This window comes from Mastomys coucha, unplaced genomic scaffold, assembly GCF_008632895.1.
Source record: "Mastomys coucha isolate ucsf_1 unplaced genomic scaffold, UCSF_Mcou_1 pScaffold3, whole genome shotgun sequence".
In the NCBI taxonomy this organism is placed as follows: domain Eukaryota; kingdom Metazoa; phylum Chordata; class Mammalia; order Rodentia; family Muridae; genus Mastomys; species Mastomys coucha.
Window position 1 is genome coordinate 51,783,655 of NW_022196909.1, and position 15,613 is coordinate 51,799,267.

A 15,613-nucleotide genomic window follows, 5' to 3' on the forward strand; every position below is an offset into this window, starting at 1 on the left:
TTGCATTAGTTACAGGTCTAAGATTAGGATTATTAAACACAACTAGAAGATGCCCTGCATTAGGACAGCCCCAAAATGTAGCTGAGGAGACATACTATGGCTCAAGAAAGGCTGCAGTGGTGATTAAAGTTAAGGTAGAGCTAACACTGACACTCTGGGCTGGTGCCAGAGTGAATGTTAATACTTGAAGTAGAAATGAAACCAGAATTTCCCCTTTCTTCCTTCATTAGTATCATGTGCCCAAAGGAAGTTTGGTATTGCTACATTTTGTAAGACTCTGACAACCTTACCCGGGACCCCCGAGTGAACCATGTGGAGCCAGAATCGCTGTAAAAAGCAAAAGGAATTTATTGGTCCAATGCATTGGGGTCATTCTGCACCAAAGGTGAAGTGACGAACACGGACAGCCCATTCAGTGAGCTTTTTATACAGTTTTCAGGGCAGCAGCCATTAGGCACAATGTGATTGGCAGAACAGTATGATCTTTTTTTGTTTGTTTGTTTGTTTTGTTTTTGTTTTGTTTTTGTTTTTTTTCGAGACAGGGTTTCTTTGTGTTGCCCTGGCTGTCCTGGAACTCACTCTGTAGACCAGTCTGGCCTCGAACTCAGAAATCCGCCTGCCTCTGCCTCCCAAGTGCTGGGATTAAAGGCGTGCGCCACCACCGCCCAGCTAGTATGACCAAACTGGTCTTTAGGGAATGAGATGGCAAGGACTTCCCTTGTCTGAAGGTGGGCGGTCCTGCGGAATGTGTCCCCCACCCATAGGTTGTTCGCCCCTGTGGTCTGAGGAATGTTAATTAGCCTCTCTGTTCTGGAGGGGCAAGTGTTCCATGACCTTCCCAAAGTACCTGAGCTGGCCTTTTCAGTTTAACAGGAAAGCTAGATAGATTAGAACCCCAGAGATCCTTACCCATACTTTGAGGGATAAAATTTCATGCCACTCTGTATCCATTTTCTTTGAAGTTCCGCTCATGACTGAAAGCTTTGAAACTGGTAGAACCAAGGCAGGAACAAGTTGAGACAAATGTTGCTTATTTTTTCCCACAGGGTCTTCCTATGTAGCCCAGGCTAGCCATAGATACTGGAACTCCAGCTCATGGTCTTGAACATCCAAGGAAATGCTGTCCTACTGGGACAAACCTCCGGGTTCAAATTTCTTGTCAAAGTTGTCTTCTAATCTTCTCACAGGATGCTTGGAAAACCTATAGGGAGGCTAGCTTCAGGGTGGACACATGTCTAGTTAAGATTCCTCTTAAGGGGCTGGCAACATGGCCCAGTGGGTTAGAGCACTGACTGCTCTTCCGAAGGTCCTGAGTTCGGATCCCAGCAACCACATGGTGGCTCACAACCATCTGTAATGAGATCTGATGCCCTCTTCTGGTGCGTCTGGAGACAGCTACAGTGTATTACACTGGAGCGAGCGGGGCCGGAGCGAGCAGAGGTCCTGAGTTCAGTTCCCAGCAGCCACATGATAGCTCACGGCCATCTATACAGCTATAGTGTACTCATACACATAAAATAAATAAATCTTTAAAAAAAAGATTCCTCTTAAGTTTGAGGACAAATTGAAGCTTCTCATTTGAGCTAGGAGGGCTTTATTTATATCAAAGCAGGATTACTAGCTGGATGGGTGCCAGTCCTAGCTGAAAACTTTGAGAGATGGTTTTGTACTCTTGATTTTTGCTTCTGAATAAAGCTCCATATTACTACAAGAATGGAGTGGGTGAAGGGGTGTGGGTTACTTTAAATAGTAACCGGAACATTACAAGGCATGAGTAGGTCACACCAACTTTAACGTTAATTACCCCCCACAGCAGCTCTGATGTGTGCTTCTGTTTAGGGAGGGGACTTGGGTGAATCTCCCCCCCCCCGTATGTCAGTGCAGTTCCAGATCTGGCCAGTAGATGTCACCAAAATCTCAGGGCAGAAATTATTCGTGCTGGCTGGCTGGTATTGGTAAGGACAACGATGACTGCATTTCAGGCTGCTCCCCAAGGCTCTTCCCCCACCCCCAGAATCAAGTTAATGATACTGGGACATTTTTATTATTGGTGTGGGAACAGCAATATGGATGTAACAAGGAGCCAGAGAGATGGCTCAGCATTTAGAGCTTTTGTGCTCTTTCCAGGACCAGAGTTCAAGTTAGGCACCCTTGTTGGATAACTCAACTGTCTGCTACTGCAGTTTCAGGGGACCTCTTCTTGCTTCCTCAGACATTTACACACAGACATACACTCACACAAAGACATAACATAAAAATAAAACCTTGGGCTGGAGAGAGATGGCTCAGGGCTTAAGAGCACTGGCTGCTTTCTTCCAGAGGTCCTGAGTTCAATTCCCAGCAACCACATGGTGGCTCACAAATATCTGTAATGGGATCGGATGCCCTCTTATGGTGTGCCTGAAGACAGCTACAGTATACCTACATATAATAAATAAATAAATCTTTAAAAAATAAAATAAAACCTTAAAGATAAATAGTGACACTCTGGCAAGGGAAGGGAATTAGAAACAAAGTCAATGTGATGGGACATATGAGGACTGGATGAATTAATAAAATGAAAATACAGATAGATTACATTTGGTTCCTGTGGTAAGGTTTCCCACAGTTAGACTCCTTTACTGAATCTCGCTTCTTTGTGTCTTACAGTCTGTCATCCAGTACAGAGGCAGGATAGGTCTGAAGAGGGTAGGGAGGAAAACTTAAGCCTACTAGGCATCCAAATTTCCCTATTCAGCTTACTGAGACTGTGTCAGCTGGGCTCCACTTCCTTCCAGAGCAACCTCCTGAATGCCCTCTTTACTTCCTTGTTCCTTAGGGTATATATGAGAGGGTTAAGAGAAGGAGTTCCCACAGCATAGAAGAGACCAAAGAACTTGCCCCTCTCTCGGGCATAAGGATTTTTGGGCTGCAGATAAACAGCAATGACTGAACTGTAGAAGAGGGTGACCACAATGAGGTGGGAGGAGCAGGTCCCGAAAGCTTTCCTGCGTCCCTTTGCAGAGCTTATCCTCAGCACTGCCCTGGCGATGGCACCATAAGAGACCAGGATGAGGCTCAGAGGCACAACCAAGATGAAGACACTGGCAACAGCCATCTGGATCTCATTGTAGGTGGTGTCCCCACAGGACAGCCGAATCAAAGCAGGGACCTCACACACGAAGTTGTCAACCTGATGGTGGGGACAGAAGGGCAGTCGCAGAGTGGATGGCGTCTGAACCACTGACTCCACCAGGCCAATCGTCCAGGCCACAGCTGCCAGCTGGCAACACAGGCGGGGGTGGACGATGGTGGCATAGTGCAGGGGCTGGCAGACAGCCACATAGCGGTCAAAGGCCATCACTGCTAGCAGGATGCACTCGGTGGTACCCAGGGATAAGAAGATGAAGAGCTGGACAAAGCATCCCAGGAAGCTGATGGTCTTTGCGGGACCCCAGAGGTTGAGCAACATCTGGGGGACACAGGTTGTGGTGAAGCAGAGGTCCAAGAAGGAGAGGTTAGAGAGGAAGAAGTACATTGGAGAGTGGAGCCTGGGGTCCAGGATGGACAGCAGGAGGATGAGTGTGTTTCCTAGGAGGGTGAGGAGGTAGGAGCATAAGACAACCACGAAGAGAACTTTTTCCAGGTGTGGGTGTTCAGAGAAGCCCAGCAGAAGGAAGCCCATGGGGGAGCTCTGGTTGACCATGGTTTCTGTGTCTAGTTGGAGGGATGAGACTGTCAGCTTAGTGTGGTACAAACGTCCTGGTGATAACTCACCCTGCATTCTTCTCAGGACACACGAGGTAGACGGATGTTTCTCAGGCTCCCTTCTCCAGGCCCTTCACCTAAGGACTTCTCTTCCATTGTTCCTTCAGTTCAGATAGAGTCCTGTAGCTGAGAGGAAACCAGGAGTGCGGTGGAGAACAGGTGGGCCCTCACACTGGGTTCCTGGGCAAAGGAGGCTGATGTCAATAACAGCAGAGCACTCTACCTTCTTTGTGTGGTTTTTAGTGTGTTACCGTAGCGGCGCCCAACTCATTCATGCATCAACTTCTTTTCCTATTAATTTTCTGTCTCTGACTTGGTTGTTCTCTTGGCAATTAACTCCTTCCTTTTCTCTGCCTCATTTCTGAATATCTTTATATATTTCAGATACCTGTTTCTTTGCCCCTTTCTCTCTTTTGAGCTTTTCCATTTGCTATAATTTCTCCTAGTTTGTGTCTTCCTGACAGTTCTGTCCTGTCTTGTTCTGTCCTTCCCTTCCCTTTCCTTCTCTTTCCTTTCCTTTCTTTTCCTTTCCTTCTCTTTTCTTGTTTTTGAGACAAGGTTTCTCTGTGTAGCCCTGACTATCCTGGAACTCACTCTGTAGACCAGGGTAGCCTCATACCCAGAGATCTGTTTGCCTCTGTCCTGAGTGCTAGGATTAAAGGTGTGTGCCACCAGGCAGTGGTGGTGCATGCCTTGATCCCAGCACTTGGGAGGCAGAGGCAGGTGGATTTCTGAATTTGAGGCCAGCCTGCTCTACAGAGTGAGTTCCAGGACAGCCAGGGCTACACAGAGAAACGCTGTCTCGAATCTCCCCTCCCTCCTAAAAAAGTGTGTGCCACTACTGCCTGCCTGTCTTTCTGACATTTATTGGTCTATACATTTGTCTTTTTCTGAAGCTTTAAGGTGTAAACATTGTTCTATGAGCCAGGGAAGGGGTTGGTTGGTCATCTCAAGAGGACAGTGATAGTCTGGTAATCATTCTGTCGTTTTTTTTTCTAATTAGCATTTTACACCTGTAAAGTATTTTCCTTGGGCCAATTGTGATAGATAGCTATCTGAACATCTGGTTTGCATAGTGTCACAGCAATGATCTTCTCAATTTTATTAGTTGATCTGTTTCAGGGTAAATAACATGTTTCAGGCACCTATTCAACAGACACTAGGATCAAGATTCCATAGATCATTTCCCTGGCCTAGTGTTCAGAGAAATGCAGAAAAAGGGGAACTGTGTCTGACCATGGTCTGATCCTGTTCAGAGGCTGAAGGAGTAAAACCACATGGCCACCTGATTCAGTATAGATGATAGAAATCCACCCTGTTTAGGTCAGGCATCATGGCAATGTCTTTCATGGTAGCACTCACGGGAGTGGAGGAAGGAGGATGGTGAGTTTGAGGACAGCATGGGCCAGAGAGTGATACCTTATTTCAAAAGCAGAGATGGGCTAGAGAGTTGGCTCAGCAGTTAAAAGTGCCTGGTGCTCTTTCTAAGAGCCAGAGTTCACTTCCCAACACCTATGTCAAACAGTTCACGATAGCCTATGGATCCAGCTCCTGGGAACCCAATGCCCATTTCTGGCCTCTGCATGAACACACACACACACACACACACACACACACTAAATGAAATTGTGTTTTTTGTTTGTTTGTTTTTTATTTGTTTGTTTTAAAGCAAACTCCAATTGCAAAGAAATAAACAAAATCCCTGGTTTCATTTGCCTTCTAGCCTGAGGCTTGGTTGTTGAGTACACAACTGATATTTCACAGATGAGAAATATTTTACTTACCTTCAACCACTGATTATCCTCTTTGGACAGCAATAGTCTCTCACCAAACTCTCAACAGGTGCCTAGACCCCAACATGGACACCAAGAAGAAAACTGAATATAGGATTGGTCATCTCTGAATGGATGCCTAGATTTCTAGTGTTAATAAGAATGGATCATGTTTACTACTAGGCACTTTTCTAAGTACATGTATGTGCAATGATTTAGAGCTAGTGTATAGCACCTCTTAGTAAATAAATGTTAGCTTGCATCTTCCTTGATAGGAGTATTTCCACTGTGTAAATTCAGCAAATACTGTAAATTAAGGTTCCAAATCCCTCTAACCAAGCTGGTTGATAAACATCTTTCTACACACTTATCATTATCCTTTACAACTCTACATATCTGTACCTTCTTAACTTGAGAAATTGAAACAAAGAAAGTGGAAGTCAATAAGCTAAGGGAGTATATTTCTGAGCAATCAGAGTCGTGTAAACAACTATAATCCACTGTCTTTTCTATAGCACGAATGAAGGTAGGGCTGAGTCATCTCTTCCATCAAGGTTTTTACAAACAGCCTTCCTCCTCAGTGTGTGGAAGAGTTAGTGGTCCTGGTGGTAGAAAGCCTGATATGGTATTTGGTGGAGAGGGGATCCCAGAATTCCTGTCCTGTGGAGAAGCAGCTCATTAATTCAGCTGAGACCCAAGGGTTCCATAACCCGTAGACAATTAATTAACTTGTAATTATGGTAAAGGGGCATGGGACTCTGGAGGAAGCATGCCAGCAATAGTCCCCACTGGAATAGGTCAATAGTTCACCCACTACCTTTCTCACAATAAGATAGTATTTGAAATAACCAGTCACATCTGTTCTTCACCCACCATCCAGGCATCTTCTTAATTCTTTCATATATACCACTAACACCTTTCAAATTCTTCCCTTCCTGCTTAATTCCTTTGAAATATTCTATATTATAATAATATGGTCAAATCCTAGGTTTGTAGATGACTTGGGATATTGTCTACTCCTCTTTGAATGAATCATAATGGGAACCTATGTTCCACTAGCCCAGTTTAAATGAAGGTGGATGTATCGGGGCCATGATTATACTCTGACTGTGTAACTTGAATGTGTATATTTGGTAGTTGGCACAATCTCACAGTGATTCCTTGGTATGTTGAGTGATAGCCGTAGCAATGGTAAGAACTTAAATCTACATTCTTTCTACAGAGGCAGGGGAACAGTGCTATATTCCAGAAGATTATCATGGTGTAAAATGATGAGCAGGGTGCAAAGGACCCCATTACTTCAACCATGTAATTAACCATTCTAATCATCCCCAAACCCAGAGGTATCTTAGAGTTGATGGAATCCCATAAAGGAAACTAAGGGATACCCACAAGTCTAGTGGTTTCACGAGTCTGGGTCTGCATCACTGTCTTCCTGTGTTACAGTCTTGCATGTACTGAATAGACTCTTTACAAGTGCTACCATGAAAAAGGACTAGACTCAGTTTAGATTTACAGGTGTGCATATAAGCTCACGCAACAGTTTTGCTTCTAGTTTCTGTCAAAACTCTTTCATAACTGTGTTCTAATGGGATACATACAATATCCTTTCCTTCAGGCAAATAAGCCTGTGATACAGCATGTATTGATTTCTGAACTTTAACTTAACCTTCTTCCCTCAATCTGTCCTTCTGTCTTTCCTTTTCCCTTTTTTCCACTCTCCTTCACTTCCTGGTTTATACAGACAGAATCTCCTTATTTATCCAAAGATGACCTGAAACTTTCAAGTCTTTCTAATGCTGATATTAAAGGTGTGCACAGACTGTAGTGTAGAGTGGCTAATTTTAAACTATCAGTATAGTGGGGTGATGGAGAGCACATTTTTAACCTTAGCACTCAGGCAGAGGCAGGTAGATCTCTGTGAGTTCAAGGTCAAACTGGTCTACTTAGGGAGTTCCAGGACAGCCAAGGCTACGTAGTAGGACCTTGCCTGAAAAACAAAAACAAAAACAAAGAACAAAACCCAAAAAACCAACCAACCAACTAGCCAACCTTAAACAAAAAACCTAGAGTTGGAAAGAAATGCACAGTTACACACTGTTGTCAGTGCATAGTATAATATTTTATCATCTAGAAATCATGGATATGAATAGTCATAGAAGACAAAGTAAAACAACTTGGAAATTATGAGTTTAAATATTTATTATCTTTGTTTTAATATAGTTTATTTCTTTTTTATAAAAGATTTATTTATTATTTTATCTAAGTACACTATAGCTTTCTTCAGACGCAGCAGAAGAGGGCATCAGATCCCATTACAGATGGTTGTGAGCCACCATGTAGTTGCTGGGATTTGAACTCAGGGCCTTCAGAAGAGCAGTCAGTGCTCTTAACTACTTAGCCATCTCTCCAGCACCCCCCTTTTAAAAATATTTATTTATTATTATATCTAAGTTATAGTTTATTTCAATAGGAGTATGTATAAATTAACTTTTTAATGCTGTGTGAACGTATTTATAATGATAATTCTCTTCCTTTAAATAGTTAAAAAGGATCTTTACTTGTGTCTGTGTTGTGTAAGGGGGATGGCCACAGAGGCCAGAAGAGAGTTCAGGATCTTCTGGACATGGAGTTACAGGAGGCTGTGAGTGCCTGATATGTGTGTTGGAAACAGAACTTGGATCCTCTGGAAGAGCAGGAAGTACTTTTAGCTGCTGAGAGCCATTTCCCCAGCCTCTGATAACAACAATTTGCCTTGTCTAGGACAGAGGCATGATTGTGGTGCTCTCTGGTAAGACAGCAGGAGGCATAAGCATAAATGAGGATGAAAAAGAACATTATGATGACATAAATATAACAAGATTTATATGAGGAAGAGAATATTAGTTGCAGGTGCATGATAGGAATGACCGTCTGTGAAAGGAAAAATTGGTCAGACTTGTGAACTTGATTATGATCACATTCTCATGAGTATCTCAAACACATTTTTTTCAGAATATGAAAAAGGTAACATGTACTAATCTAAATATTGCCTGAAATAGAGTTCTAGAAATATGTGTAGAAATATTGATGAGAATTCATATGAAATATTTTAAAATATAAGGAGTTAGATTGTTCAGTAGTTAGGCATGCTTATTGATGTTGTAGAGTATTAAGAATCAGTTTCTAGCCCATACACCACAGATCACAATTGCTTGTAACTTTAATTTCAGAACATCTAATATTTTCTTCTGACCTCTGAGGATTCCTCACAGACATCTACACATCCATCCATCCAAGTACTCTCTCATATACATCAAATAAATTTTACAATTTTAAAAATACAAATTTACAGAAAATAGGATACACACATGTAAACACATACATGCATGCATGCATGCGCACGCATATGCATGCACGCACCTATATGACGAGACATGATCACATGAAATTAGTAACAAAAGTTTTTAAAATTCAGAAACTAGTTTTCAATGGTCCATTAATCAAAATAGTTTAAAAGCCACATGAAATTAGCTCCTCTAATGTTAGAAAGACATTTCAGCCCATCCACTGATTCAACATGGTTTAAAATACAGGTGGCATAAACTTATAACCTAAATTTGATTTTAAATAAACACAACCTAAAATACACAGTATTACTAAAAAAGGTCTTCAAACATTGTACTTCAACTTCAATTTTTAAGAATGGAATTAGATATCCTGACAAATGGATGAAAACCCTTCGAATCTATTTGCTTACCAAAGGCCTTATCCTCTACTAACAAAAGGGCTAAGAATTGCGTCAGATAGCTTCTAAGGCCAGTAGTTAAGATTCTCCCCTTTTTGCAGAAATTGCTTCTCCGATGTTTCTGCCAATGTACTTAAAAAAAAAAAGCCTTGATTTTATAACTTTCTTTTTTCTGTTACCATAAAACTCTAGGAAACGGCTTCCACATTGAAACACTGTACTCCAGGCTATGGTTATTCAAATTTTGGTTGTAGAATAAACTTTCTCTTATTCCCTTTGAAAAAAAAAAGAATGCAATTAGAGCTGGGCAGTGATGGCTCATGCCTTTAATCCCAGCACTTGGGAGGCAGAGGCAGGCGGATTTTTGAGTTCGAGGCCAGCCTGGTCTACAGAGTGAGTTCCAGGACAACCAGGGCTACACAGAGAAACCCTATCTTGAAAAACCAAAAAAAAAAAAAAAAGAATGAAATTAAAAATAACATCTTAAGATCTATTTTAACAAGACTCATTGTGTGTGTGTGTGTGTGTGTATCAATCAACCTATTTATGGCTTTCAGAACATTTCCTTCAGGGTGTGAAATACCTGAAAATGTTATACAAAGTATTTTGTATCAGGATTTCATCATTTGTTGTAGAATTTGCCACACAGAGTATTTTCATAGGAGTTTAAAAGCATTGGCTACTACTGACAATTGTTTAATTTAGTCTTTAATTATGGCTGAATTTAAAACTGTTTTATAGAATTCTAGAAAATTCAACCATCCAGCTTCATTGAGATTATATTGACTAAGATGTATTGATTGAGATTCTATTGATTAAGCAGAGTCAGCCAGGAGGGTAAGTGTACTGGTGGCATTAGTTGTAACAGCTGAGACAGTGGGAAATAAAACCCATAAAGACCCAGGGCTCCTCACATGTTTGAAGTTGTTAGACGTCTGTAGTCTTGATTATTGAAGGACATCCCTTCAAAGTAAGGACAAATTCTGTTCACATTTAACATCACTGGTAGTAAACCACTAGTGTTTTCCATACAGGGGAAGCAAATTTCAGTGATCAACCTTTTCCCCAGAACCACTTATTAGTGAGTGACTAGACCAAGAACAGAAAAGGACTCTCGTGCCTGTACACTGCTGCTTTTTGCATGAGACCCACCAGACTCTAGACAGACTGAGACACTCTTCCCAGTGGGTGGAAAGGAATTCTTAGCCTCCAGAGTTCTTAGTCAAGGTAATCTTAGAGTTGAAAGAAAAATATCCATTAGAAAATGTTCCAGGCCTGCTATTCACTTTAAAGACTATGTCCCTGTTAGAGACAAAGCTCCTAACTGTTGGGATATCTAATGTCTTCAAGGCTAGAGAAATGCTTACCGTTGATAGGGTTCTGCCAAACCAATGGAATGATTAAGCCACATCGTTACAATATCTTTCACTACAAGTTGGTGTAACATAAGCAGAACTAAAGTCAAAGCCAGACCACAACTACATCCCTATTGTTGCTCTTGCATTTCTCTTGAATGTACCAGTCATTTGCATTCCGATTACCAGTATTGCTCCGGTTTTGTTCAAAAGTCTCAGTGTGTCTGCCAATCTGGCCTTGAACTTACAGGAATCCTTCTGCTTACGACTATGCCTCTTTTAGGTATTTTTGGAGTCTCCATCCTTCCCCAGCATCCTCCAGAATGCCCTTTTTACCTCCTTGTTTCTTAGGGTATAAATGAGAGGGTTGAGTGTGGGGGTGCCCACTGCATAGAAAAGACCAAAGAACTTGCCCCTTTCCTGGGCATAGGGATTTTTGGGTTGCAGATAGACAGCGATGACTGAACTGTAGAAGAGGGTGACCACAATGAGGTGGGAGGAGCAGGTCCCCAAAGCCTTTTTCCATGCTTCAGCAGAGTTTATCCTCAGCACTGCCCTGGCGATGGCACTGTAGGAGACAAGGATGAGGCTCAGAGGGACAACCACAAGAATGACACTGGACACAGCCAACTGAATCTCATTAAAGGTGGTGTCCCCACAGGACAGTCGAATCAGAGATGGGACTTCACACAGAAAGTCATCTATCTGCCTATGGGGACAGAAGGGCAGGCGGAGGGTGGGAGGTGTCTGGACTATGGATTGAAGCAGCCCCATCATCCAGGCCATGCCTGCCAGCTTCCAGCACAGACGGGGGTGGATGATGGTGGCATAGTGCAGGGGCTGGCAGACAGCCACATAGCGGTCAAAGGCCATCACTGTCAGGAGGATGCACTCTGTTGTCCCCAGGGATAAGAAGATGAAGAGCTGGACAGAGCATCCCAGGAAGCTGATGGTCTTTGCAGGGCCCCAGAGGTTGAGCAACATCTGGGGGACGCAGGTTGTGGTGAAGCAGAGGTCCAAGAAAGAGAGGTTAGAGAGGAAGAAGTACATTGGAGAGTGGAGCCTGGGGTCCAGGGTGGACAGCAGGAGGATGAGTGTGTTTCCTAGGAGGGTGAGGAGGTAGGAGCACAAGACAACCACGAAGAGAACCTTTTCCAGGTGTGGGTGTTCAGAGAAGCCCAGCAGAAGGAAGCCCACGGGGGAGCTCTGGTTGACCATGGTCCGTTTCTGCTATGAATCCAGGTGGAGGTACTGTCCCCTCCTCACTCTTCAGCATGTCCTGAAGTTCTGCTCCCAGGACACTTCTGCCTCGGCCTCTTCTTGAGGCACACCACCCAGCATCTTCTTGTTTTCTCCCATAGCTCCTGGTCTTCTCTTACCGCTTCTGTCAAATGCTAGTGGTCCCGAGGAAACCAGGAACAGGTGGATCCTATACTTGAGCTTCTGGTCCCTTTGTTATGGGAAAAAAGAGGCTGATTAAAAACATGGATCCACTCATTAATTTTTAATATCACAACAAACATTTGCTAAGCATATGTTACAATCTGAACACTAGCCCACTCTTGAGGGTGTTCCTTCTGGGCGGTAGGAATAATGTTGAATTTTGTGGCTGATTGATGATATGATGATAAATATTATTTCGGATTCATCTTACTTTCTGGTAGCATTTGGAGAAGATTAGATGACAGACTAAAATAGGTCTATGGATGAGATATTCCCCTTCACTGAAAGCTGCAGTCTCCAGTGATCTCCTTTAGGGTTCTTGCTTGAAAACAAAGCTTGGGGGCTGGACAGGGGGCTCAGTGGTTAAGAGTGCTGGCTGTTTCCCCGAGGACTTGAGTTTGAGTCCCAGCACCCACACTGGGGCTCACAGTAACTGCTGTTTTGGACCTTTCAGGTGTGCAAGTGATACACAGACATACACACAGGCAAAACACCCATGCACGTAAAACAAAATTAAAATTAAATCAAAATAATCGTTATGGGTCATAAAATTGAAACAAGTATTTTCCCTCTAAGAGAAAGACCTTTTTTCATTATATGTATGTGGAATTTTTTTTTTTCAGAAAGAAGAAGACTTACAATGATTGTTATCTGATATTGTAATGACATAATTCCTTAAGAACATAGAATCCTAGGGCTGGAAAGATGACTAAGTGGTTAAAAGCACAAACTATTCTCACAGAAAATTTGAATTCAGTTGCCGGCACCTATGTTGGCTAGCTCACAACAACCCATACTTCTTGTTCCAGGGGATCTGACACCACTGGCTTCCTCAGTCACATGTACACATACCCACAAACACACACACACATATAATTAAAAACAATAAAAATAGTTTTCAAAATTTGAAAAGAAAAAAAGAGAGAAGATACAATCTTGGCATTGGGCTGTCTTAGGCTGGAGGATCTGTGAGTTTGAGACAGTCTTGGCTTCAGAGTGAGACCTTGCCTCACAAAATAAAGCAAAAAATGTCCAAACCCCATGCAGTTCATTAGTGAAAGTCTGAAGTAGGTTAATTTAATTATTTTATTCTCATATAAGGCAGATTTTGAAGTCCCTCCCTCTCCTTTCCCTCCCTTCTTCCCTCCTTTCTTCTTTCAGAGCTATATCATCGCAGAGATTGATACAGATACATGCAGAACCAACTACATAGTCCTGAATGGATTTGAGCTTGGGACTCCTCCTGCCTCAGTACCATAACGTTGAAATATGAGATATCCAAAGTAGGGTTTTGGTTTTTCATAATTCTTAGTTAATATGACTCAGATACATTTTCAAATATTTTACTTTGAAGTAAGTTCATGTATTTATAAAAGCTACCAGAGTGGTTTGAAAAGTGCCTCTAGCTGGGCAGTAGTGGCGTACGCCTTTAATTCCAGCACTTGGGAGGCAGAGGCAGGTGGATTTTTGAGTTTGAGGCCAGCTGGTCTACAGAGTGAGTTCCTGGACAGCCAGGGCTACACAGAGAAACCCTGTCTTGGGAAAAAAAGTACCTCTATAATTTTTCAAAAGATTCACCATTTAAAAAAATATTTTCACTTATACTATATTCCCTGAGTACCAATTTTATTCTGAGTCATTGCAAGCAAGTTACTGGCATCAAGATCCTGCAATAATATGGTCTCTGAAACAAAAAAATTACAGGAAATTAATTCCAAGAGCTTATAATTGATATAGAGCCTCACAAACACCCCACATTCCAAAGTTGTAGATTGTTCCAATGCCTTCAGAAGTGTTTTTGTGAGGACTGTCATAAAACACATGACTAAAAGCAACGTGGAGAGAACAGGGTTTACTTCAGCTTATAGCTCTCAGGTTGCTCTCCATCACTGAGGGAAGTCAGGGTCAGAAACTGAAGAAGAGACTACGGAGGAGAGTCAGGGTAGGCACTGAAGAAGAGACCACAGAGGAGAGTCAAGGTCAGGAACTGAAGAAGAGACCATGGAGGAGTTCTACTTATTGGCTTGCTTTCCATGGCTTGTTCTACATGTTTTCTTATACAATCCAGAACCACCTACCTAGGGAAGGTACCACTCACAGTAGGCTATACCTTTCCCTAATTAATCAAGAAAACGCCTTAGAGACTTCACTATTGGCAAAATAATGGTGGCATTTTCTCAACCGAGGTTCCTCTTCCTAGATAACTCTAGCTTGTTTTAACTTGACAAACAACAGCAACAACAACACCACCAAAAACACCCAAAACACCAACCAGGCTTACAGGGTGGTTTTTTTTTTTTTTTTTTTTTTTTTTTGCATAGTACCATATTTAGCTCAAAATTCACATACCGTTAGCTCTGTTTAAAACAACCCATAGAATGTCACTAAGTTAAGGGATTTTTTTTTTTTAAATATTGGGTAATGTCAACAGACCATGTATAAGAGCTCATAGGCTGGAAAGGTGAGCAGTCCCTTGTCTTTGAAAAACCCAAATCAGAAGAACCCAGAACTGAAAGCCATAAAGTAAAGTTACTGAGTAGAGGAGAGACAGGGCTGTAGAGAACAGTGATGCATCTTGCAGGAGGTGTTGCTACTGTTGTAAAAGAGAGGGGATCTGGAGATCAAGAGCGGCAGCTTACCTTGGGAGTGGCAGGCAGTGACAAGTCACTGTGACAGCTGAGAAGCATGATCCCAGCAGGCTGATGGGTGGGGCCTGCGGAGGAGATGGGTGGACTGTGTCTCCTCACAGGTGCTCTCTTGAGTTCTTGGAAGTTCTGTGCCATCTGCAGAGGGAATGGATGGGTGGACTGTGTCTCCTCACAGGTGCCGTCTTGAGTTCTTGGAAGTTCTTTAGCATCTTTCCTCCTCCAGTTTAACTCCAAGTCTAATTCTGTCTTCTCCTCTTCCTCCCATTTTTTTTTAACTCACTGAGAGAAGACCCCCTCCCAATTTTAAGTGCTTTATTGTTACTAATTTCTGCAAAAGGCTTAGAAGCCATTAACATGCCTCTCCTGGTCACACTCACTTCCTACCTGTATGCTGTCTTGTAGCATTTCTTGTGTTACTAAAAGGTGAACTCTTCAATATCTTTAATATACTGTCCTGGTCACTTTGAATAAATTATTTTCAATGTCCATCATCCTTTCCTGTTGTCTTTCTGTTGTTGTTGTTGTGTGTGTGCGTGTGCTGTGATTTAAAACTCCTCCACCTGCTTTACCTGATCTAATTATGAGCCACCAAAATTCAAATATTATTTGACAGTCTTCCAGATATTTCCATTTTCATGGATACATGCTCTCTCTCTTTCTCTCCCTCCCTCCCTCCCTCTCTCTCTCTGTCTCTCTCTCTCTTTCTCTCCCTCCCTCCCTCCCTCCCTCCTTCTCTCCCTCCCTCCCTCTCTCTCTCTCTCTCTCTCTCTCTCTCTCTCTCTCCCTCCTTTCCCCCCCTCTTTCTCTTTCCAAGACAGTTTTTTTTTCTGTGTATTCCTGGCTGTTCTGGAACTTGCTCTGTAGACCAAGTTTATAGAGATCGACTGCCTTTGCTTTCCGGGTGCTGGGATTAAAGGCATG

The 15,613-nt window shown here is 42.5% G+C and overlaps 2 protein-coding genes across 2 annotated transcripts; both read right to left on the minus strand.

Moving 5' to 3' along the window:
- Nucleotides 1-2,719: 2,719 nt before the first annotated feature.
- Nucleotides 2,720-3,752, minus strand: LOC116074550 (olfactory receptor 2H2). The gene has a single exon (XM_031347187.1). It carries the CDS (start codon nucleotides 3,683-3,685, stop codon nucleotides 2,753-2,755), a length of 933 nt encoding a protein of 310 aa, XP_031203047.1. The 5' UTR covers nucleotides 3,686-3,752; the 3' UTR covers nucleotides 2,720-2,752.
- Nucleotides 3,753-10,880: 7,128 nt separating this feature from the next.
- On the minus strand, nucleotides 10,881-11,819 carry LOC116074713 (olfactory receptor 2H1). The gene has a single exon (XM_031347469.1). It carries the CDS (start codon nucleotides 11,817-11,819, stop codon nucleotides 10,881-10,883), a length of 939 nt encoding a protein of 312 aa, XP_031203329.1.
- Between the last annotated feature and the right edge of the window lie 3,794 nt (nucleotides 11,820-15,613).